This window comes from Diabrotica virgifera, chromosome 10, assembly GCF_917563875.1.
Source record: "Diabrotica virgifera virgifera chromosome 10, PGI_DIABVI_V3a".
Taxonomy (NCBI): Eukaryota; Metazoa; Arthropoda; class Insecta; order Coleoptera; family Chrysomelidae; genus Diabrotica; species Diabrotica virgifera.
Genome location: NC_065452.1, coordinates 102633081 through 102657258, shown reverse-complemented (window position 1 = coordinate 102657258; position 24178 = coordinate 102633081). Strand labels below are relative to the sequence as shown.

The following is a 24178-nucleotide window of genomic DNA, read 5'->3' as shown; positions in this document are numbered from 1 at the left end:
TGATGTAGAATTAAAAAATACATACAACCCTTAATTTTCACTCTTCTATCACCAACTTCTATTTGTTAATAGCCATCTATATATTAACATCTATAAAATTCTCCTGTCACAGTGTTAGTTTCCATACTCCTCCGAGACCGCTTGACCGATTTTTATGAAATTATATATGTATATTCGGTAGGTCTTAGAATCGGTCGTAATCTATTTTTCATATCCCTGAGTGATGAGGGGAGTTCCCCCTAACATTTTGTAATGTTAGGGGGGGTTGTGTGTACATAACATACTCTATAAGACTACCGAGTACATACAAATTAAAAAAATTATGATCAAAAGCCATCAACAAGTTCCAGTGATATTAATCGCAGCATATGTTTGCAGAATCAGTTTCATTTTTTGAGTGCACGTATTTTAGTAATTCCCCTCCACCGACCACGAATTAATTCCGTTCGGACGCCATTTTTAAAGCTTTATTAACCACTCTGTTGAGGTTCAAAGTTTAAAAACTTTTACACATAATCTATATATCTTCAACTTCAAAATGGCTCTAGTTAGGTTGCTTAATTGTTATAAACAAAGTAGTCGTCAATTAAATAAAAAAAAGTGGCTAACTTTGACCGTAATTAACCTAGGCAAAAGGTTTTTCTTTGAAAATTCGTATAAAAATACCAGTTTTTCAAATTCCATTGTAGTTTTAGGCTACAGTCAATATTAACAAAGTTATTCAAATTGTTTATAAGCCAAAAATGACTCTATTTTAGTAAAATGTTTTCGATAAAAATGACTTTTTAATGATTTTTTTAAATGCGTTGAAAATATGACTATTCTTCTTTCATGTTGTTTTCACAGAATTCCTGTATCATTATTATTTTCTGAACAATAACATTGCGACAAAAAAAGGTCTTTGGGATAAACAAATTGAATAATATTTAAACTAAATGACGCATCGTCTTAAAATTTGTTGTGCATTGTATGGACTATTTCACTCAACTTTTCATGTAATATCAAAGTCCTACATTCATTTTCGCAAAGGTTATAGCAAATTTTTTATTTTCGAAATTTTATTTTTATTTTGCAATATCCGAAGCCACAAATAATCGGACCAAAATTCAAAAAAAGCTATTTTAAACCTTGGCTCATCTACTAAAAGAAAAATATTATAAATAAGACATTTAATTACCCTATTTTTACCTGTAACGATTTAAACGAAAAAACTCTAAATTTTGACCCTTATTTGTAAATAACTAAATTTCTCGTCCAAACCGTGACGGGCATTTTTGAATTTATAATGTATTAGGTATATAGTACCCAAAAAACCCATTTGCAACCTGGCTGCTCAAGTGTCCCGAACATGGTTAATTTTTGCCTTATTTCCCTAGTGTATACTCATTTTTTGTAAGAACGCACCAACTTATTGAAAACTCAAGCAGACATAGTGCACAGATTAAATTCTCGAACACAAATGTCCAAAACAAATATTCTGTTTTAACAACGTTTTGTTTACTGTTTTATTTACAAAAACACGCTTCAACTTGAAATTTTATGGACTAGTATACACCTAAAGAAGACGATAGACGAGTATTAAACATTCCGCTAAGAATTAAATTATTTTGAAACTTTTTTTTCGTTTCAAAAATTATGCGATACTTTTTGTGGTTAGTGTATGTTGTTTAAAATATATATTTTAAATATACAGGGTGTCCCGGAAAATAGTGCGATCCTTAAAGGTATAGGTAAAGGGCACCATGTAAAACAAAAAACTCTTATACCATTTTTTTCTAAATTGTACCGTTTGACAAAAAAATTAAAATACATTTTGGTATGCAAATTAAAATCTGGCAACTCTGTGAGGTACGAAAATTTAAACGTAGACAGTCCCATGTCCCATGTTTAGTAAACAGATAGTTTGGAAGAATCCTGTTTAGTGTCAATGCCTAAAATGTTTTCGAATCGTGAGTTCATTACCTATTATGTTATTATGTTGATTATTTATGGCAGATCACTAGAGACATACTATAATTTCTTTCAAAATGTTTTGCCGGTATTTCTCGTCGTATGAATGTATGTGTTCTTGAAAGTGAGTTTATTGGGTGTAATAATTATTTTCAAGTAAGTACAACTTAATCTGGTGTATGTAATTTCTACTGCAAGCTATGTTAAAGCCCTCAGCATTCAACACATTTAAGCTTACTAAATACATAATACTAGTTCAGTTAAAAGATGTGTTTTTATGTTAAAAGATGTATAATTCGTTTAACATTATGCAATAAGTATTTCAATACATTAAAAAAATTATAGTAAACAAATAACAAAAAAAAACAAATAATAGTAAATACATAAGTACTACATATGTGGTTGCCAAGTCAAAAGCTGCTATGTGGGTTTAATAGAATTTTACAGGAGACAGATAAGTCCTAAACGTTCAATTCAAGGTCGTTAATTATTTCTGCTATGTGCATGAAGAAATCCACATAGCAGTGTATGACGGGCGCGCGTTATGTAAATATTTTTCTTCTACGTGGATGAGGACTCAACATAGCATGTTTTGCGATACCCGCTCACATAACATATTTTTCAAACTTGGATATTACAGCAATTATATGAATTACCATATAACTGTATTTATAGGACGGTGACCAACGTAAAAATCTGTTAAATGGTACAGATATCTCCTTTTGTGAAAAAGTCCCACTTAGCAGCTTTTGACTTGGCAACGACGATATTAGGTTGAATTATTTTAAATATGTACTGTAAAACTTCTTATTATCTGTTATTATTCCGTGGTACGTACGACGTTGCCAGGCTATTTAAATTTCTAAACATTTAAATACAGGTATATGGAAAACAATGTAATCTTTTTTTTAAACGGTTAACTTCAGAAAAAAATAGTACCTACTGGACTTTTTTTGTTCTAAATTGTGTATTCTATCCATACCTTAAAGGAACGCACTATTTTCCGGGACACCCTGTATTTATAAAGATCGGAAGTATACTTTGAGAATAAAAGGAAATTTGAAAAGGTATACATACGTGGTGTTGGGATTGACTTACCAGGAGTCGGGGTAATGAGTGTAGGTGCAGGCGGGCTAAATGTGGTAAGTTCGGGTGTGCTTAATGTTTGAAGTTCAGTAGCTAAAAATAAATATTAATGATATTTATTGGATGGACTAAATGAAATGAGAGCAGGTGGACATAACAATTTAATTTCAGTAACTAAAAATAGATTATTTATTAAAAAAAATTGAAACGATCAAGTATTAAGCTTGACACGCACTGTGAGCTCTACTATAACCTTCTATAACGTGCGATGGTTGGAGCGCACGATGACATTGCAATAGTGGCTCGAGCAATCTTATGGTACCTTTCTCATTACACAGCGGTTGGCATGTTCGGTGAAGTCCATACCTCTCGCAATAATGAGCAGTGCGATCTACCGAAATTTGCAAGCCCTTCTCTGGTGAAATTATCTGAAATTATTCCCTAGTGTTCCGTTTCTTGATATGCCATCATTGATGTCTTCTAGTGCCTCTTTAAACATTTCTTCTGAGCACATATTAAAAAGTAGAGGAGATAGTACACATCCTTGTCGTAATTCTCTTCTTATTCTTATTGGAATCTCTTTAGATTTTTGTTGGTCTACTCGAATTATGGCTTTCTGATATCGGTATAAATTTGTAATGCTTCTCACATCCTGATCATATATTTCTGATGGTACTGGACTTTTTTTTTCTAAATTGTGTATTCTATCCATACCTTAAAGGAACGCACTATTTTCCAGGACACCCTGTATTTATAAAAATCGGAAGTATACTTTGAGAATAAAAGGAAATTTGAAAAGGTATACATACGTGGTGTTGGGATTGACTTACCAGGAGTCGGGGTAATGAGTGAAGGTGCAGGCGGGCTAAATGTGATAAGTTCGGGTGTGCTTAATGTTTGAAGTTCAGTAGCTAAAAATAAATATTAGTGATATTTATTAGATGGACTAAATGAAATGAGAGCAGGTGGACATAACAATTTAAGTTCAGTAGCTAAAAATAGATATTAATATTTATTTAAAAAAAAAAATTCAAACGATAAAGTATTAAGAATTTGAACGTGCGATGGTTGGAGCGCACTATGACATTGCAATAGTGGCTCGAGCAATCTTATGGTACCTTTAAAATACCGCTTCATCTTGTCCAATTAACTGAACTTACGCTCACAGGAGCAGAGAGCGTGGTAAAGATCCAGAACGATTTCTCAAGACCCTTCCATTGCAAAAATGCACTAAGACAGGGTGATGGACTATCGTGTCTCTTATTTAACCTGGCATTAGAAAAAAGAATTCGAGAGTCCCAAATTAATACGAATGGTACTATCTTTAACAAATCAGTACAAATTGTCCGATACGCAGATGACATAGACATCATAGGTAGATCTAAAGAATCTCTGACTGAAACATTTCGGTCGTTAAGAGCATCTGCACAAAGAATGGGGCTAAATATAAATGTTCAAAAGACCAAATATATGTGTTGCATTAGGTCAAGCAACCCGACACCTACAAGAATAATAATTGACGACCTAGAACTGGAAGGTGTCGACACGTTCATATACTTAGGCTCGCTGCTAACTAAAGATAACAATGTCAGTGAAGAAATTAAAAGAAGAATAGTGCTCGCCAATAAGTGCTACTATGGCTTAAGAAGACAGATGGCCTCAAAAATACCTAGAAAAATTAAATTGACTGTCTACAAAACACTAATAAGACCAGTGCTAACATATGGCTCAGAAGCTTGGTCACTTACTCAGAATGACCAAGAACTGCTCAAACGTTTTGAGCGAAAAATTCTAAGACGAATATAATATGGTGGCATAAAAGAACAACTTTGAGTTGTATAGAAATTTTGGAGAACCTGACGTTGTACAATTCATTAAGGTAGCACGCCTTAGATGGATAGGTCATGTAATCAGGCGAGAGGAAGATGCCATAGTCAGAAAAGTTTTTGACCAAAGAGGGCCGATAGGACAACCAGCAAGAGGAAGACCGAGACTTAGGTACCAAGACAACATAGAAACTGATTTAAAATTTATTGGAATTAGAGCATGGAGAAGAGTTGCCAGAGACAGGGGCGAATGGAGGATTGTTCTGAAGAAGGCTTTGGCTCATAAAGAGCTGTAACGCCAGTGATGATGATGATGATCCATACCTTAAAGGAACGTACTATTTTCCAGGACACCCTGTATTTATAAAAATCGGAAGTATACTTTGAGAATAAAAGGAAATTTGAAAAGGTATACATACATGATGTTGGGATTGACTTACCAGGAGTCGGAGTAATGAGTGTAGGTGCAGGCGGGCTACATGTGATAAGTTCGGGTGTGCTTAATGTTTGAAGTTCAGTAGCTAAAAATAAATATTAGTGATATTTTTATTAGATGGACTAAATGAAATGAGAGCAGGTGGACATAACAATTTAAGTTTAGTAGCTAAAAATAGATATTAATGATATTTATAAAAAAAAATTGAAACGATAAAGTATTAATCTCACGGTGATCTCTACTATAACCTTCATTTCACACGCTAAGAATTTGAACGTGCGATGGTTGGAGCGCACGATAACATTGCAATAGTGGCTCGAGCAATCCTATGGTACCTTTCTCATTACACAGCGGTTGAAACATTCGGTGAAGTCCATACCTCTCGCAATAATGTGCAGTGCGATCAACCGAAATTTGCAGCCCTTCTCTGGTGAAATTATCTGAAATTATTCACTAGTGTTCCGTTTCTTGATATGCTATCATTGATGTCTTCTAGTGCCTCTTTAAACATATCTTCTGAGCACATATTAAAAAGTAGAGGAGATAGTACACATCCTTATCGTAATTCTCTTCTTATTGGAATCTTTAGATTTTTGTTGGTCTAATCGAATTATGGCTTTCTGATATCGGTATAAATTTGTAATGCTTCTCACATCCTGATCATATATTTCTGTGTCTGTGATCTAATGTTAAAGTTGGTATAAGTGTAGGTTAACGGTATTAAATGCTTACCATTTAAAAATAAATATTGTGACATTTAAAAAATTTTAAATATATTTTGAGAGCAAATAAAAGATAATTTAAAAAGGTATACCTACATTTCTTTAAAATTGACTTCAGAGGAGTCAAGCTTGTAGCTGGTTCGGACGGTGGAGAATTAGGTGGAATAGGAAAGGGGGAGGAACTTGATTCCCCTTCAAACTCCCTTGTCACAATCTCTTCGGAGAAGGTGACAGTTTTCGCTGGTTTGGTAGGAAATTTGGGAATAGGATGTGGTTTACCATCTAGAAATGAATATTGTTATATGATTTTTTTTTATTTTGATTATACTTTGACAAAAACTGCAAAGATAAGGTAGAAGTAAGCATTAGGGATGGTTTTCTGTTGCATCTATCGACTTTTTGGAGGTCATTGTAGTGGAATTGAACGTTGTTGATGTTTGAGAAAGTAAATAAGTAAGGATACAATTTCAGTAGTCTGTTCCTACCTGTCTCCAACAAATCAACCATAACCATGAAGTTTAAAGCAAAGATGATGACACCATTTTAATATAAAAATAATGTATTCTTTAAACATCGTTCTGATGTTTTATAATCGATTTGGATGACTTTTTTAAGTTTTAATAAATGTTATATGATTATACAAACCGATGTTTTTACACCTATGTAAGTAGTATAAAAATAGTTCAATTTTAAGAAACTATTGCAATAATCTTAATGACTTAGGAAGAATTAGGATTTTCTGCAAGAGATTACATTAAAATATTCATTTTAGACTAACGGCTAGCCTTCTACGGGCATTACCCAGTAAAGATACCAACCTACATACAAGAATTTGTATAATTGGTCTACATACAAGAATTTGTATAGATGGTCAGGTGAATTCAGTTGAAGTCAGTTGGTCAGATGTATAGATGGTCAGATTTCTTATTTAATTAATCCAAAACTAAATGTCATATTCATAAAATTTTATGAATACCTAAACAAGAGAACTAAAAGACTCATTATTATTCAGTTCAGCGGGATGCTATTGTTTTATTTGTGAAATTTTATAAAGAAGACCCCATTTCATAAAACAGGTAGATCCCTTGTTTATGGTATTTCACGCCTTGTACAATGGTACCCCGCTCAGCTGAATATTAATGAGTCTCTTAGTTCTCTGGTTCAACTATACAAGGATGTATTGATATCTCGTTAGCTTAGACCTAGACCGATGGATAAATAATATATTAGGTTACTACAACAATGAAGAACTTATTAGAAGTATCACGGTGGCGTTTTATGTCAAAAAGTCAAATCAGAGTTGCACATTGCACAATGCATAAATATACATAATATCATTTATTATTAAACGCTTTTATTTAGTTCAATAGTTTGCATCAAATCTTTAGACGTTAATTTGACTGCCTTGTCTTCAATGCAAATGAATGAAAATTTGCAGACATATGTATTCGCGGGAACAATACACGAATAGTCAATAATTTTTTTATGTTTATTAATTGTTTAATAATTCTCTTGTTTTTTACAATGTAGAAAATTGAAACTTTTACCTTTTGTAGCTAACGATATGAACTATACATAATTTCACTTTTTACTTTAATTGTTTACGTTATGCTTCAAAGATAAACAATGAAGTTTCAAATTTTGAACGCTCATATTTGTTTATATAAAAATCGGCGCTTATGGTAGAGGAGTCCAAGCGGGGATTTTTGCAGTTACTTGAGCGCGCCAGATTATCATATGGGGAGAAACCTGGTACCCTGCAGATGTACATCTGCCATATATTGGCTCTTAACACAAGGAAGTTCGTTATGGGGGGCCCGAAAAAAAATATATCCTTAAAAATACTCGAAATTGTCATAAGATAAGGTAAGTTAAGTACATGCAAAATATTGTATATTTCAAAAATCTGACGATTTGAGCGGGGGTAAGGAAATGCGTGAATCAAAAAGTTTCACAAAAAAAGCGAATATTTCGCGAAATGAACGTCAAATCAAAAAACTAAAAAATATGTCTTCAATATTTTTCAAAAATCGATTGAATGGTACCAAACATGACCCCCCACGGAGAGGGTTGGGGGGTAAATTTAAAATTTTAAATTCAAACCCCGCGACATTTTGCAAAATAAACATCAGATCGAAAAACTGCAAAATACAATTTCATTACAAAACGATTGTTGGAAATGGAAAATTAAATTAAAAAGTGGGAAGTTTCCACTAAAATTGAAAATTTTTATATTAACTTTTTTTGGTTTTAGGACCTAATAATCACAACCCAATAGGTCCCCATATCGCTCAAGTGACTGCAAATTTAGCATACTTTGCTCCCCTATTATTCGTGTCAAATTTCAATACGATACGAAACAAAATTTCACGATAGCTTAGTGTGAAAACTTCGTAGGTATCTCATTTCACAGGAAATTTTACAGGAGAGACTTTAAACTTAATTTCTGCATACTATATCTTAAAACAAAAAAACCATGTTTACAAATTTTTGATTCTGAATATGTTTAGATCATTACACATACATTTTTCATATATATTTTGGGTTTGAGTATGCAGAAATTCAGTTTAAAGTCACTCATGTAAAATTTTCTGTACAATGAGATACGAGGTTTTCACACTAAGCCATCGTTCAACCAAACTTCGAATTAAAAAAATTCCTGTTTTTATCGTAGTCTTAGAAAAACCACCGGTAGAGAGGTTTTGTGCTACAATTAACATTAACGCATTGGTTTTGGCGTATTAATTAAACGCTTTTCTTTAGTTCAATCGTTTGGGCTAAATCTTTGGACGTTAATTTGACTGCCTTTTGCTCAATGCAAATGACTAAAAATTTGCAGACATGCATTCGCGGAAACAATACACGAATAGTCAATAAAAAAATTGTTTATGTTTATTAATTGTCTAAATAAAAAACGATTTTAACGGAAAATGATTAAAATCTCTTGTTTTTTACAATGAAGAAACTTGAAACTTTTACAGAGTGTAGCTAATTATATGAAGTATACATAATTTCACTTTTTACGTTAATTGTTTACGTTATGCAATAAACCTTCAAATTTTTTGCCGATTCCGACTATTTTTCATGTTTGTACCTACATCATATGTTTTATACATATTTTAATAAACATGACGATATATTTTAATGTTTGAAAAGTGTAAGACTAAAAAGTAAAAAATAAAAAAATATGAAAAAAATTTTTTTAGGAAACGCTTTTCTTTAGTTACGAGTGCCTAAAATTAAAAATATTATAAAAAATCAACTAAAAAGCAAAAAATAAAAAAATTGACAAAAACCTAACACATTCGTTAAAGAAAAGCGTGGGGCGAAAACCGTTTATTCGATGAAGACGCGCCACGCTTTTCTTTAACGAATGTGTTAGGTTTTTGTCAATTTTTTTATTTTTTGCTTTTTAGTTGATTTTTTATATTTTCAATTTTAGGCACCCGTAACTAAAGAAAAGCGTTTCCTAAAATTTTTTTTTCATATTTTTTTATTTTTACTGGGAATACACCACAATTTTAGTTTAAATACGTTTATTTCAACGTTTAAATTTTTTATTTTATTTAAAAGTTAAAATAAATATACAGTCGATCAACCGAACGACAACAAGGTCTAATAGGTAAGTTAAGTATATCCCGACCATATTCAGAAACCTTCCGAACCCCGTCGTTTTGGCGAGCTGAGCGATTTCAACGGTTCACAACCCCATCCCCTACGCGAGTTAAGCGTAGTAGATCCTTACATGTCTTACCCCTGGTAAGACTCGAAGGGGGTACCCCCTCGAATTGAGCGAGATTTCCTCTCCTTGTGTATCCATTTCGCGTTAATAAATAAATGTTATTCCTAATTAACAGATATGAAAAAGAAAAAGAGCACATCGAATCAAATCAGTTAATAAAACAAGTACGGTACAATCTATGCAGTCTAAACCATGAGAGTGTAAAGCTATTGTATAAAAAACGTTTAGATGAAAAATTAGAAAGTGGTAATTTTGAAAATACCGAAGAACACTACGAACACATCAAAAAGTCCATTCATTTGGCAGCAGAAGAAGCACTGGGGAAATGTGACGAAAACCATAAAGGAATAAAACCGTACTGGTGGGATGAAGAAGTAGAAAAGGAAATTACAGATAAACGTCGGAAATACCAAACTTTCCTATCAACAAAAACAGACAACGATAAAATAATTTACAAAGAAGCCCAAGCCAAAGTAAGAAAGAAGATAACTCAAAAAAAGAACGAATCGTGGGAAAAGAACTGCCAAAAAATCAATACTTACATAGGAGGTAGAAGAAGCACAGAGAGTTGGAGATTAATTAAAAATATGAGAACTAATAAGAAAAAAGACGTTATATCACCAATAACAACGGAAAAATGGGAAGAATATTTCAAAAAATTACTAACAGAACAAAGACCAGAATTTGTTAACATAGAAGACAACATGATAGGTATACATATAAATTCATCACCATTACAAATAAGTAAATCAGAGATGGAAGAAATAACCAAATCCCTGAAAAATGGAAAATCCCCTGGTCCTGGTGACATCCCTGCAGAATTAGTAAAAGCCGGCACAGACAAACTCCAAGAACAGCTAAGAAAACTTTTCCAAGATTGCTTAAATGGTGCCGAATTACCAAAAGAATGGAAATTATCTATCATGTCAACAATCCACAAAAAGGGCAGCAAGGATCAATGTGAAAATTACAGAGGAATTGCGGTAAACAGCACAATAAGTAGGATGTATGGGAAACTTATTAAGAATAAAATAGAAAATGACTATAGAGATTACGAATCAGAGGAGCAAGCTGGCTTTAGAGCTGGGCGGTCCACAGTAGACCACCTGTACTCTATTACGCAAGTTATTGAGAAAAAAACAGCCGTCAATAAAGAAGTTCACCTGGTATACGTAGACTTACAAAAAGCATATGACAGTGTGCCCCTCAGCAAACTATGGTCAACCCTTTATCAAACCAACATTAAACATGGTCTTATCAAAGCAGTCCAAAGTCTGTATAATGGAACTACTGCAAAAATTAAAACTGGATCAAGGATGTCTGAGGGATTTAAGATCACGAAAGGATTGAAACAGGGTTGTTGTATTTCGCCTACCCTTTTTAAAATTTATCTGGAACAAGCACTCAAGCTGTGGAAAAGAAAATGTAATGGCATGGGAATCCCTCTCAATGACGACACAACACTATACACTCTATGTTTCGCTGATGACCAAATTCTGATTGCTCAAGATCATGACGACTTAAGTTACATGACGCGGAAGCTAATAGAAGAATATAACAAATGGGGTCTCGAAGTCAACATTAAGAAAACTGAAGCCATGTGTATTGGAGGAACAAAACAGTCCATTACATTAGACGATGGGGTAGAAATTAAACACTGCGATGAATACAAGTACCTGGGCATGAAGATAACTCAAGATGGAACACTCGATGCTGCTATAAAAGACAGAAACATGCAGGGTAGAAAAGCCATATCCATGATGAACGGCATTCTGTGGGACCAGACAATATCTAAAGCGAACAAACAGCTCATATACAATAGCATACTTAAAAGTATAATCACATATGGCAGTGAAGTTTGGCCACTGAAACAAAGAGCGCAGAAAATGTTACTAGTAACAGAAATGGACTTCTGGAGAAGAGCAGCAGGCAAATCAAGAAGAGATCGGATACCGAACGAGAGAATACGAGAAATGATGGGAGTAACACATACAATACTTGATGACATAAAAACAAAACAATTGGTATGGTACGGCCATGTACAGAGAATGCCAGATGACAGGATCCCTAAACAGATTTTGGCATGGACACCACAAGGGAGAAGAAAAAGAGGAAGGCCGAGAAGAAGCTGGAGGGAGGGAATTGAAAAAGAACTAGAGGAAAGAGAAATCCCTCCAGGTCTATGGTTAAACAGAGAAGAATGGCGGTTAGGAGTCGGAAGGCGTCGGAGAACGCTGTAAACCGATAGTAGTAGTAGTAGTATTCCTAATTAAATCGGTCGTCGTTTAGTATCACTTATTCATGTATCAAATATCGTCACATCAACCCGAGATTTACGAAAGTCTGACATTTAAATTGTACATATATTTTGAAAACGAAATTAACAAGTAATTAACGCTAATTACCTTATCTTTTGCATGTTGTGGTTTTAAAATAAATGTCTTAAAAAAACGAATCCTGTCTTGGAATTTATTTGTTACTCGAGATCATCACGTGATAAAAAAAGTCGATTGCGACGAATGTAATAAACAAGGAGTTCAACAATGGATGGATTTCGATGACGATGATCCCGGGTACCCAATTAGACAGGATAACGAAATTGTTGAGTTTATGACTTATTTTGAGAGCTTTATTATAAAATGCGGTTTATTCCCAGTAAGGCCTTGTTTAGATAGGGCGGTTTGCCAACGTTTGACGCCGCGATTTACCTGAAAAACCCAACCGCGGCGGTTCGAGTTGTCAAGAAACAAAAGGAATCGTACATACAGGGTGCGCCAAACCTCTGGTTTTCTTTGATTACGGCTAAATTATGGGATACACAAAAAAATGTTTTAAACAAAATTAATGTATATCGAAGCCACCTATAATTTAAAATTATTTTCGATTATACTGGGTGAGTCAGAACGACGGTACGAACCAAAGTTATGTTTTTTAAATGGAACACCCTATATATTAAATCATTTTTGAATATATTTTTTTAAAATATTAAGAATTTATATAAGGTATTGTAGGCGTGAAGTTAACAATTTTTGAAATATTTACACTTTTATTGAGAAAAATGGTAATATTCAAAGGGCTGTGAATTAGGCGCTGAAGGTAATAAAAATTTAAATGACATGTCAGTTTTTTTCGTGTACTGTTATTTTTAAATAAATTAAAATATTTGACATATAGCCATAAAATATACAGTGTGATCACCATTTGCAAATACAAAATTTTCTCATTTTTTTTTAAATGGGACACCCTGTATATTAGTATTGCCTTTTGTAGTAAATATTACAGCCTTTCTTTTGGTATTAGGTTGTATGTACCTAGCATGTTCCGTTTTGTAGATATTTAAAAAAACTATAGATTTTACGTTTTTGCGGATTGTTTATTAAAAAATTTTTTTGCAAAAAAAATAATTATAATCTGGCTTTAGAAACATACATTAAAATATCAAATATGAAAAAAAACGTAATTAAAGATTAAAATAGATCGTATACTAGTACAATTCAATTGAATTTAATATCTTAAAATTATTTTACAAAAAATATTTTACCATACTAATGAATGCATAAATTAGTTACTAAATTAAATAAACAACCAAATTTGATATCTACCCTAGTAATTTTTCTACCACAGCTACTTTCCTGTACCAAATTAATTGTTAGTTATATTGTATTTACGAGTAAGATCAGTTAAACTTTTAATTTACTTACATCTTGAGAACATAATAATTATAAAGTATGCTTTGAAACAAATGAATGTTAAATGTATTAGTCAAATTATTTATTAATATAAATAGTATTAACTGGTGTCACAAAAGCTGGTAACAATTTTTTATAAGTATTTTAAATTTTAATTTTTCAACCGAACAATTGGTGGATATGACATTTATTTTGGGCGAAACCATTAGAAATTATTACCAGCTTTTGTGACACGACTACATAGATACTATTTACTTTATAATATACTTCTATAACGTTCATTTGTTTCAAAGCATACTTTCTTTATACGTTCTAAAGATGTAGGTAAATTAAAAAGTTATTGACTGATCTTACTTGTAAATACAATTTAACTAACAAAATTGGGTACAATAAAGTTACTAGGGTAGAAAAATTTCTAGGGTAGATTTTAATTAATAATTAATTAATTAATTTATCCATGTTAATTACTTATTAGTATGGTAAAATATTGTTTGTTACATAATTTTAAAGTTATTAAATTCAATTAAGTTGCACCTGAATACGTTTTATTTTAATCTTTAATTACGTTCTTATTTTCATCTCTGATATTTTAGCGTATGTTTCTAAAATCAAATTATAAATTTTTTTTGGAAAAAACATTAATTAAAGTTATCGCGGATATAAAATATCCGCGAAACGTAAAATCTATAGTTCTTTTTTAAATATTTACAAAACCAAACATGCTATGTCCATACAACCTTATACCAAAAAAAGGTTGTAATATTTACTACAAAATGCAATACTAATATAGAGGGTGTTCCATTTAAAAAAATGAGAAAATTTTGTATTTGCAAATAGTGATCACACTGTATATTTTATGGCTATAAGTAAAAGATATTAAATTATTTAAAAATACCACTATCTTATAAAAACTTTGACCTATCACTTAAATTTTTATTACCTTGGAAACATAATCCACAGCCCTATAAATATTACCATTTTTCTCAATAAAAATGTAAATATTTCGAAAATTATTAACTTTAGCCCTATAAGACCTTATACAAATTTTTCATATTTTAAAAGGTATATTTAAAAATGATTGAATATACAGGGTGTTCCATTTAAAAAAACACAACTTTGGTTCGTATCGTCGTTCTGACTCACCCTGTATAATCGAAAATAATTTTAAATTATAGATGGTTTTGATATAAATTAGTTTTGTTAAAACTATTTTTTTGTATATCCCATAGTTTAGCCGTAATCAAAGAAAACCAGAGGTTTGGCGCACCCTGTATATGCAACCTCTTCATCGTCAAATCGAGGCGGTTGTAAGTTAAGGGGGAAGTCTACTGTGACAAGGGAATAAACAGGCCGATTTTCCGGATTTTTTTTCTAACAAAATGTGACTCGTACATTAAATTAAATTAAACCGTCATCTTTATTATATATTCAAGTATTTGTAAAACATTTTTCAAGTCGAAATATTCAAAATGGCCGTCGTGGCACTCCTTCAAGCGCAGGTCCGTTTTTATTTAGGTGCCCAAACGGTGTACATGAAATCTCACGTCTGGGTGATCTGAAACAAAAATCAAAATATGGTTATCATCTGCATAGTATTGACTCTCGTCTGACGGAGGATTTTTTGATATCGTTTTTTGTTTAATTGTTATAAACAATAATAACATAAAATTTGGGCAAAAAAATAGAAAAAAATTTCAAGAATTTTTTTTTCGGCGCCAAAATTTTTTATCGACAAAATCCTCCGTCAGACGATAGTCAATACTATGTAGATGATAACCATATTTTGTTTTTTATTTCAGATCACCCAGACGTGAGATTTCATGTACACCATTTGGACACCTAAAAAAAACGGACCTGCGCTTGAAGGAGTGCCACGACGGCCATTTTAAAAATTTCGACTTAAAAAATTTTTTTACAAATACTTGAATATATAATAAAGATGACGGTTTAATTTAATTTAATGTACGAGTCATATTTTGTTAGAAAAAAAATCCGGAAAATCGGCCTGGTTTTTCCCTTGTCACAGTAGACTTCCCCCTTAATAGTAGGGGAGGAATGAGACCGCCAGTCAATCGCTCTCATGTGTACGATGCAAACGTCGGCTAACCGCGGCGTCAACCGCTGGCAAACCGCCTACATAAAAACAACCCGTAAAACTAGTATGTAAATTATATTAAGATATCACAAGAAATATAGCTTCAGAACTCATATACAGAGCGTTTACTTCAAATTAGATATAGCACAGTGAAGAAAGCGCTAAAATCGGCAACATCGGCAGATTAAAACAAATTCTGAAATCACTAATAATTTACAATGAGTAGATAATCTAATCATCATCATCATCATCATCATCAACAACATCACGTAGCGCTACAACCCTGGGTGTGTCTTGGCTGACTGTACAACTTTCTTTCAATTTTTTCGGTCTTCCATCAACCAAGGGTCAAATGAAATGTTCATTTCCCGGAGATCTGCTTGAATGTTAGCTCTCCATCGCATTCGGGGACGTTCGAGTGATCTTTTGCCTGTAGGAATCTCCTCCTATACCAGTCTTACGTTCCTCTTTCGTTATGAAGTCTGTGCACGTGGCCTGTCCATCTTAGTCGCTTTGATTTACTTTCTTGGACAATATCAGCGTTATTGTAGAGTGCTTTTAATTCGATGTTGGTTCTGATCCTATACTGGTTTGTGGTGATGTCGTGGTGAGGTCCGAAAATTTTTCTAAGTATTTTTCGTTCAAAACGTCTGAACTTTTCTTCGTTTGCTTTGGTCATGGTCCACGTGTCGCATCCATATGTTAGTACAGGTCTGACGATGGATTTATAGATTTTGATCTTTGAACTTCTTGTAAGATTTTTTGATTTTATAAGCTTATCCAGTGCGAATAGACACGATTTGCCGATTGTATTCTGTCTTTTAGTAACATCGTTGTCAGCTGTGATTAACCTAATACGATTGTTAAAATACCGGCAAGTGGTTATCTATAAAGCGGCTACTCAAATTTCTTAAACACTTATATCAAACATTTAAAATTGTATTTTAACTGTCAAAGAAGTTCAAAATTTATCTACTCGATCCAACAGTAACAGTATATTACTAAAATAAGTTTCTCTTTTCTCGATTATTAGTTTTTATTGCATATTATATAAATTATTGTAATCACTGAATATATAGTTAAAAATAATCCTATTAATTTAATTAATGAATGATTTAAGCAATTAACAAGTAACGATTGTCCATTGTGAATATTCAAAAACTAAACGAAATAGGCACGGGGCCACGGAGCTCAGCTCGGGAAATATGCACTTACAAAACGCTAAAATATGAATGCAAATATGCACAAAAAACAGTTGAAATATGCACTAAAATATGCTTTTATGAATTTATTGCATATAAATAAAAAACGCAGTAGTCCTTGTATTTAAGGTATTTAATTTATTTTATGCTAAAATCACCAAAGAAATTTATTGAAATTTTAATTACCTACTTCCTACATCATTATATTCATTTATTCTTTATATTTATTCATCATCATTATTCTTTATTACATTATTACAATTAAAACTATATACCTATTATATTATTCAATGTTTTTCTAAATTTTCTAGAGAAAAACTGTATATCAGATAATAATTGTTTATATACGGAAAAATTTCTCTACTTCAAATGGCATTAAAGGAGCAAACTTTAAAATTTGGTATAATTGGGGGGTCCTACCTCTAAAATTAAATTATCTTCACAATTCCCCATGTAAGGCCCGGTTTTCTCACCTTCGAATAACTAGTTATTATAGGGAGGTGAAAACACCGGCCTTAATAAATTAATATTTTTATTTGAATCATTTTCTGATATCCCTCATTTTTCTTTAACACCGTGCAGAATTTTTGATAGGTACACTTTGTTGGTTTCCCCAAGGTATTTCATTTTTTTATTTAATGAATTGGTAATTTGAATACTTTGGTCTAATGAAATCTTTCACTTTTCTAATTTAGTAATTGGTTCAGCAGTATTTACAAAATTGGTTTGGATAGGTGCCAAATTAATTTTTAATTAACGGTTTTTTAAAATATTCACATATTTTTTTAGCACCTAATTCTCTCCAAATTATCGGTTATGAAATTTACAGAATTTAACCTTGTTGTCCATCTAGTTATCACAGGTACTTCGCTACATTATATTACCTACTTATGTCCTCAGATACATATTGTGATATATCTGAAAATATGCACTTTTAATAAATGCATATGCATTTATACAATTTATCTAAAATATGCAAATATGCATTTAATATGCATTTTGCATATTTCCCGAGCTCTACCCATCACTATAGGCAATAGGCACCTCTATTTTGCAGATGAAATTGATACTCTATGATTTTATGCTGTCGTCTATACTGTTAATGTTTACGTATCTGTAAGTTATAATAATAATGCATAGCTTATTGAATGATACTATGTGGGAAGCCGGTAGTGTTGCCATTTTAAGTACGTATAGCTAATTGAAAACTAAACGTAGTGTATATACAGGGTGTCCAGAAACTCTATCGACAAACGAAGACAGGAGATTCCTCAGATAATTTTAAGATATTTTAACCCAATTCACCTAGTCCGAAAATGCTTCTTAAGGGAGCTAGAGCTCTTTGAAGATGGCGTCTTGTAATTAGTTTTTCTTAAATAACTCCAGAACGCTTCTATTGAGAAAAACAAAAATTGGTACACATATTTATCTTCCAGAGATAAATCGACTCCATGCATTGCGAATTTCTAGTACCGGTCATAGGTGTCCGATTTGGGTAGGGCAACAGTTATTTTATCGCATAACTTTTTTATCTTTAATTTTTAAGCATTTTTGATTCTGGATTATTAAATTGTGAGGTATTCTACAGCTAAAAGGTACTCTTGTTTTAGGTCGATAGGATACACCGTTTTCTAGCATTTGAAAATTTTTCTTTTTTTGAATTTCCCAAAAAACATTAAAAAAAACTATTTAGAAATCCGAAAACTGGTACGTTTATTTATATTTCAGAGATGAATCGATTTCATTAATTTCGAATTTCTAGTACGGGTCATATGCGTCCGTTTTGGGTAGGTCAACGGTTATTTTATCGCATAACATTTTTGTCTTTAATTTTTAAGCATTTTTGACTCGAGTTTATTAAGTTATGAGATATTCTAGTACTAAATGTTACTCCTGCTTTAAGTTGATAAAATACACCGTTTTTTTTTTGAATTTTTTTTTTTCGAATTCAGAAGACGAAAATTTTTCAAATCGATTTTTCTAGAAAACCGTGTGTCCTACCGACTTAAACGAAGAGTACCTTTTAGTACTAGAATACCTCACAATTTAATAATCCAGTGTCAAAAATGCTTAAAAGTTAAAGATAAAAAAGGTATGTGATAAATTAACCGTTGACCTACCCAAAACGGACGCCTATAATCGGTACTAGAAATTGGCAATGGATGGAATCGAGTTACCTCTGGAAGATAAATATACGTACCGATTTTCGTTTTTCTAAATTGAAGCGTTCTGAAGGTATTTAAGAAAAACTAATTACAAGACGCCATCTTCAAAGAGCTCTAGCTCCCTTAGGAAGCATTTTCGGACTAGGTGAATTGAGCTAAATTGTCTTAAAATTATCTGAAGAATCTCTTGTCTTAGTTTGTCGGTAGAGTTTCTGATTCTGGACACCCTGTATATAAAAGGATGGGCGAAATTGTGAATTTGATACGGTGTTATGAGGTAATCAGATTTACCAATATACAGGGTGTTTCATTAATAATTGTCCATATAGTAACTGGAGAAACCTTAACACTATACGAAGATTTAACCTAAAACTCTTAAATAAAATGTGGTTCCTTACTGAGTTACAGGGTGTTTTATCTAAAAATTTAAAAACTATTTTTGCTCAGCATTTTACAAATATTCGACGTATCCTTTTCATACTTGGCAGGAGGTATAGGTACTGTACAAACTACTAAATTATGTTAAACAAACGTTTCTGGCTATTACCAGAGGCGTACGACTGGGGAAAGTGAATGGTTGACCCTTTCCAAATTCTACGCCACTGGCGGAATTACTATTTTAGTTCAATTATTGGATTCTCCAATACTTTCTATGAAAATAATATACTCTTCATTCGTAACGATAAAGTGATTAGTTTTCGAGATCTTTGAAGTTAAAAATGAAACGACACGGTTATTTTGATTAATGTATTGTGTCGCTTCATTTTTAATTTCAAATATCTCGAAAACTAATCATTTTATCGTTCCGAATGAAGAGTATATTATTTACATAAAAAGTACTGGAAAATCAAAAAATTACACTAAAATAGCAATTTCGTCAGTGACGTAGAATTTGGGAAGGGTCAACCAGCCACTATCCCCTGTCGTACGCCTCTGGTAGTAGCTAGAAACGTTTATTTATCTTAATTTAGTAGGGTATACAGTACCTACACTTTCTGCCAAGTATGATAAGGATACGCCAAATAATTTTAAAGTACTGGGTACAAATAATTTTTAAATTTTAATCATATGAATCAATATATCATAAATTAATCAAAATAACTGTGCCGTTTCATATTTAACTTCAAATATCTCGAAAACTAATGACTTTATCGTTACCAATGAAGAGTATATTATTTACGTAGAAGGTATTGGAGAATCTAAAAACGGCACTAAAATAGTAATTCCTCCAGTGGCGTAGAATTTGAGAAGGGTCAACCATTCACTATCCCCTGTCGTACGCCTCTGGTAGTAGCTAGAAACTTTTGTTTATCAAAATTTAGTAGGGTATATAGTAGTCGCACTTTCTGCCAAGTATGGAAAGGATACGTTGAATAGTTTAAAAATGATGAGCAAAAATACTTTTTAAATTTTTAGATAAAACACCCTGTAACTCAGTAAGGAACCACATTTTATTTAAGTGTTTTAGGTTAAATCTTCGTATTTTGTGCTAAGGTTTCTCAAGTTACTATATGGACAATTATTAATGAAACACCCTGTATAGCAATCGATGTCATTAGTATGCGAATGTGAAATTGGATTTGCAAACTTCAAAACATACGACGGCGATCTGAAAAGTATTAAGCCTCAACGCTCGATGGCGCCACTATTGTAAAAGAAATTTATGTACTTCTTGTGGTACATTTTTCGTAGGCGGCTAATGTCAAAAGTCAACCGAATTGGATTCGTAGTTTTGTTTTGACCGCGTGTGGAAGCGGGCGTGTCCACAGATTAAGAAAAATGAAAAAATGGCAAAATTAAAAGCTGTGGAGACTCGGTTTTTAAAAAAAAAAGGTCTCTACGGCTTTAAATTTTGTTTGCTTCTATAAAAAGCTAACAATGTTTTCAATACATCCTGGTATTTTTTAAAACTAATTAAAAAATAACTTAAAAAGGTAAGATAAAAATAGGGGAGATAAGACCTGAGTTTATAGTTTTATCCTTAGTATCTTTGATTTTTCTGGATCCTCCACCTAATCCAAATTTCGTTCGGGAAGGAGAAGGAGCATTCGGTATATCAGGAAATGAAAATCTCTTGTTAAATCGGAGAAGCTCGGTATATAAGTCTATGTCAGAATCTCGAGGCAAGCTTTTAGTCTTGCGAGGAGGAATAGGAGGCGGAATTCTAGGTGCAGTAGAAAATTGATCTATAACAAATTAATGTAAATGTCATTTTATATATTGTAATTATACACTATACACTAATCACAAAAAGTATCGCATAATTTTCGAAACAGAAAAAAAGTTTAAATAATTTTTAATTTTTAGCAGAATATTATAAAGGCCGCGTCTCACCATCAAACAATTTGATCAAACAGTTTGAGCAAACTCCGGAAGTACGTCAAAGTGACGTCACAATTGCAGTTTTTTTTGAAATTCTATAAATCTGTGCTCTCACTATCAGTCTAGTTTGATAAAATTTTTTGTATTGAGTTGTCTAACTTGTTTGTACTTTATTTAAAATTAAAATTTTTCATTATTGTCCACAATGAACACTCAGGATGTGACGTCACTATCTGTCACTTTCAGTTTGCTCAAACCAGTTTGATCAAATTATTTGATGGTGGGACGCGGCCTTAATACTCGTCTATCGTCTCTTTTAGGTCTCTACAAACCCATAACATTTCAAGTTGAAGCGTGTTTTTGCCGAAAAAAAAAACAGTAAACAAAATGTTGTTAAAGGAGAATATTTATTTTATCGCCAACCGTCACTAAAGTAATTCATTATTGTACTCATCTGCCCTTATTTGCGGCAGACTTTATTGTACTGAAAGAAGAATTTTACTTTACCTGCCGCGATTAATCGAGATTGAATGTAAGTGGTCGATGGCAGTAAAATTTATTTACTTTAATTATTAAAAATATTGTACAAAGTTTACATTGTTAATTAAATTTATGTCAAAAAGTGAAATTCTGTAGTATTTGGTAATTATATTCATCTCTACACTATCTCAGGGGGAACACCATTACAGGTTAGACAAATCAGGATAGGGTCTTGGAATCTTGGTAGTCTTACAGGTAATAGTCTGGGAGTTAGTGGATGCGCTCAAACGAAGAAGAGTTCAAATTGCTTGTATTCAAGAAACTACGTGGAAAGGACAAAGGGCGAAAGAACTAGGTGAATGATACAAATTGTGGTATGTAGGGAGTAGTAACACTAGAAATGGAGTTGGTATAATTGCTGATAGTGAAATGAAAGATAACGTAGTAGAAGTTGTAAGAACGAGTGGTAGAATGATGTCAGGTCAGTGAAATTTGTAATTGATAAAGAGGTATTGAATGTTGTGTATGCTCCTCAAACAGGTCTGGGTGAGAATGAAAGAAGAGCTTTCTATGACCAATTAGGAGACGTACTGAGTGATATTCCAGCAGAGGAGAAAGTTATAATAGGAGGTGATTTCAATGCACATGTGGGCCAAGCCAAGACAGGATATGAAACAATACATGGGGGATTCGGCTTTGGAACTAGAAATGAAGCTGGAAATGACATGCTTGAATTAGCAACTGTATTGGATATGGCGATTGTTAACACATTCTTTAAAAAGAGAGAAACTCAACTTATTACCTACAAAAGTGGACAACATCAATCCCAAATAGACTACTTCATGATAAGGAAAGAAGACATACGTGAATGCAAGGACTGCAAGGTAATAGTTAGTGAGACAGTCAGCCAACAACATAAGCTGCTTGTTCTGGACATCGAAGTAAAAAGCGAAACTAAACAAAAATATCGGAGAGGACCACAAAAAATCAAGTGGTGGATGCTAAAAGATGAGAAAGAAGGTCTATTCAGGGAAAGAATAGTAGAAAAAATATGTTGGAACATGAAAGGAAGCCCTAACACAATTTGGAGAAAAATGACCAACATTATTAGAGAGACTGCTATTGAAATACTTGGGAAAACGTCAGGAAAAAAGTTTGAGGATAAAGAGACTTGGTGGTGGTCAAACGAAGTACAAGGAAAAATAAAAGAGAAGCGAACCTTATATAAAAAGTGGCAAGAAACCAGATCCGACACAGATCTTCAAAACTATATGGTGGCGAAAAAGGAAGCGAAAGTAGCAGTAGCAAAAGCCAAAGCAGAAGCGTATTCAAGCCTATACGATCAACTTGATACCAGGGAAGGCGAAACGAAGATATATAAAATAGTCAAACACGAGAGCAAAGAAAGCAAAAGATTTTAATCAGATTAGATGTATCCGAGATGAAAATAATAAAATACTAGTTCACCAAAAGGATGTAAAAAAGAGATGGAGAAAGTAGTTTGACAGATTATTAAATGAAGAATTTGACAGACAGCCTGTAGAGTCAACGGAGACAGTAGCAGCAATGGTCACCGAAATAACAAACGAGGAAGTGGCTCAAGCGCTTAAAAAAATAAAGAAAGGAAAAGCGGTAGGACCAGATGATATTCCTGGGGAAGTATGGAGAGCATTGGGAGAGACAGGAACAAGGTGGCTAGCAGGTTTATTTAATAGAATTATGGAAGTTGGACAAATGCCAGACGAATGGAGAAGCAGTATACTAGTACCTGTCTACAAAAACAAGGGAGATATACAACAATGTACAAACTGCAGGGCTATAAAACTGCTTAGCCACACCATGAAAATATGGGAAAGAGTAATTGATAGACGGATACGTGAAGAGACCGAAATATCCGAGAATCAGTTTGGCTTTATGTAGGGCAGGGGCAGATCAACAACAGATGCAATTTTCATTATAAGGCAGTTGATGGAAAAATACAGGAGTAAAGAAACAAACGCTCATATGGTATTCATTGATCTTGAGAAAGCATATGATAGAGTTCCTCGAGAGATTCTGCGGTGGGCACTCGATAAGAAAGGAGTCCCTGGTGAATATGTAAAGATTGTGAGGGATATGTATGAGGGAGTAACGACTAGTGTTAGGACAGGTGTGGGAGAGACTGATAAATTTCATGTGAAAGTAGGATTGCACCAGGGCTCGGTGCTTAGTCCGTATTTATTCTCATTAGTTTTGGACCAGATAACAGCGAAACTACAGGGTAACATTCCATGGTGCTTAATGTATGCTGATGATGTCGTGTTAGTAGGAAATAGTGAAAGAGACTTAGAACAAAAACTGGAACAGTGGAGACAAGCTCTGGAGGAAAAAGGTTTAAAACTTAGTAGGACAAATACAGATAATTTGCAATGTTCATTTAAAGATGGAGTTACTACAAATAACATGGTATCTTTGGATGGTGAA

The 24178-nt window shown here is 32.9% G+C and overlaps 1 protein-coding gene across 5 annotated transcripts in view; it reads right to left on the bottom strand.

The window, feature by feature from the left end:
• The window catches only part of LOC114329724 (F-BAR domain only protein 2), a 149559-nt gene that overhangs the window by 37688 nt on the left and 87693 nt on the right, over positions 1-24178 (bottom strand). For 3 of the 5 annotated variants that reach the window (XM_050663446.1, XM_050663447.1, XM_050663448.1), the window contains one exon: positions 3049-3129. The exons of the other annotated variants lie outside the window; for them this stretch is intronic. In XM_050663446.1, the coding sequence (XP_050519403.1) occupies positions 3049-3129 (81 nt within the window). The remainder of the gene's footprint in view (positions 1-3048; positions 3130-24178) is intronic. 5 annotated transcript variants of the gene reach the window in all.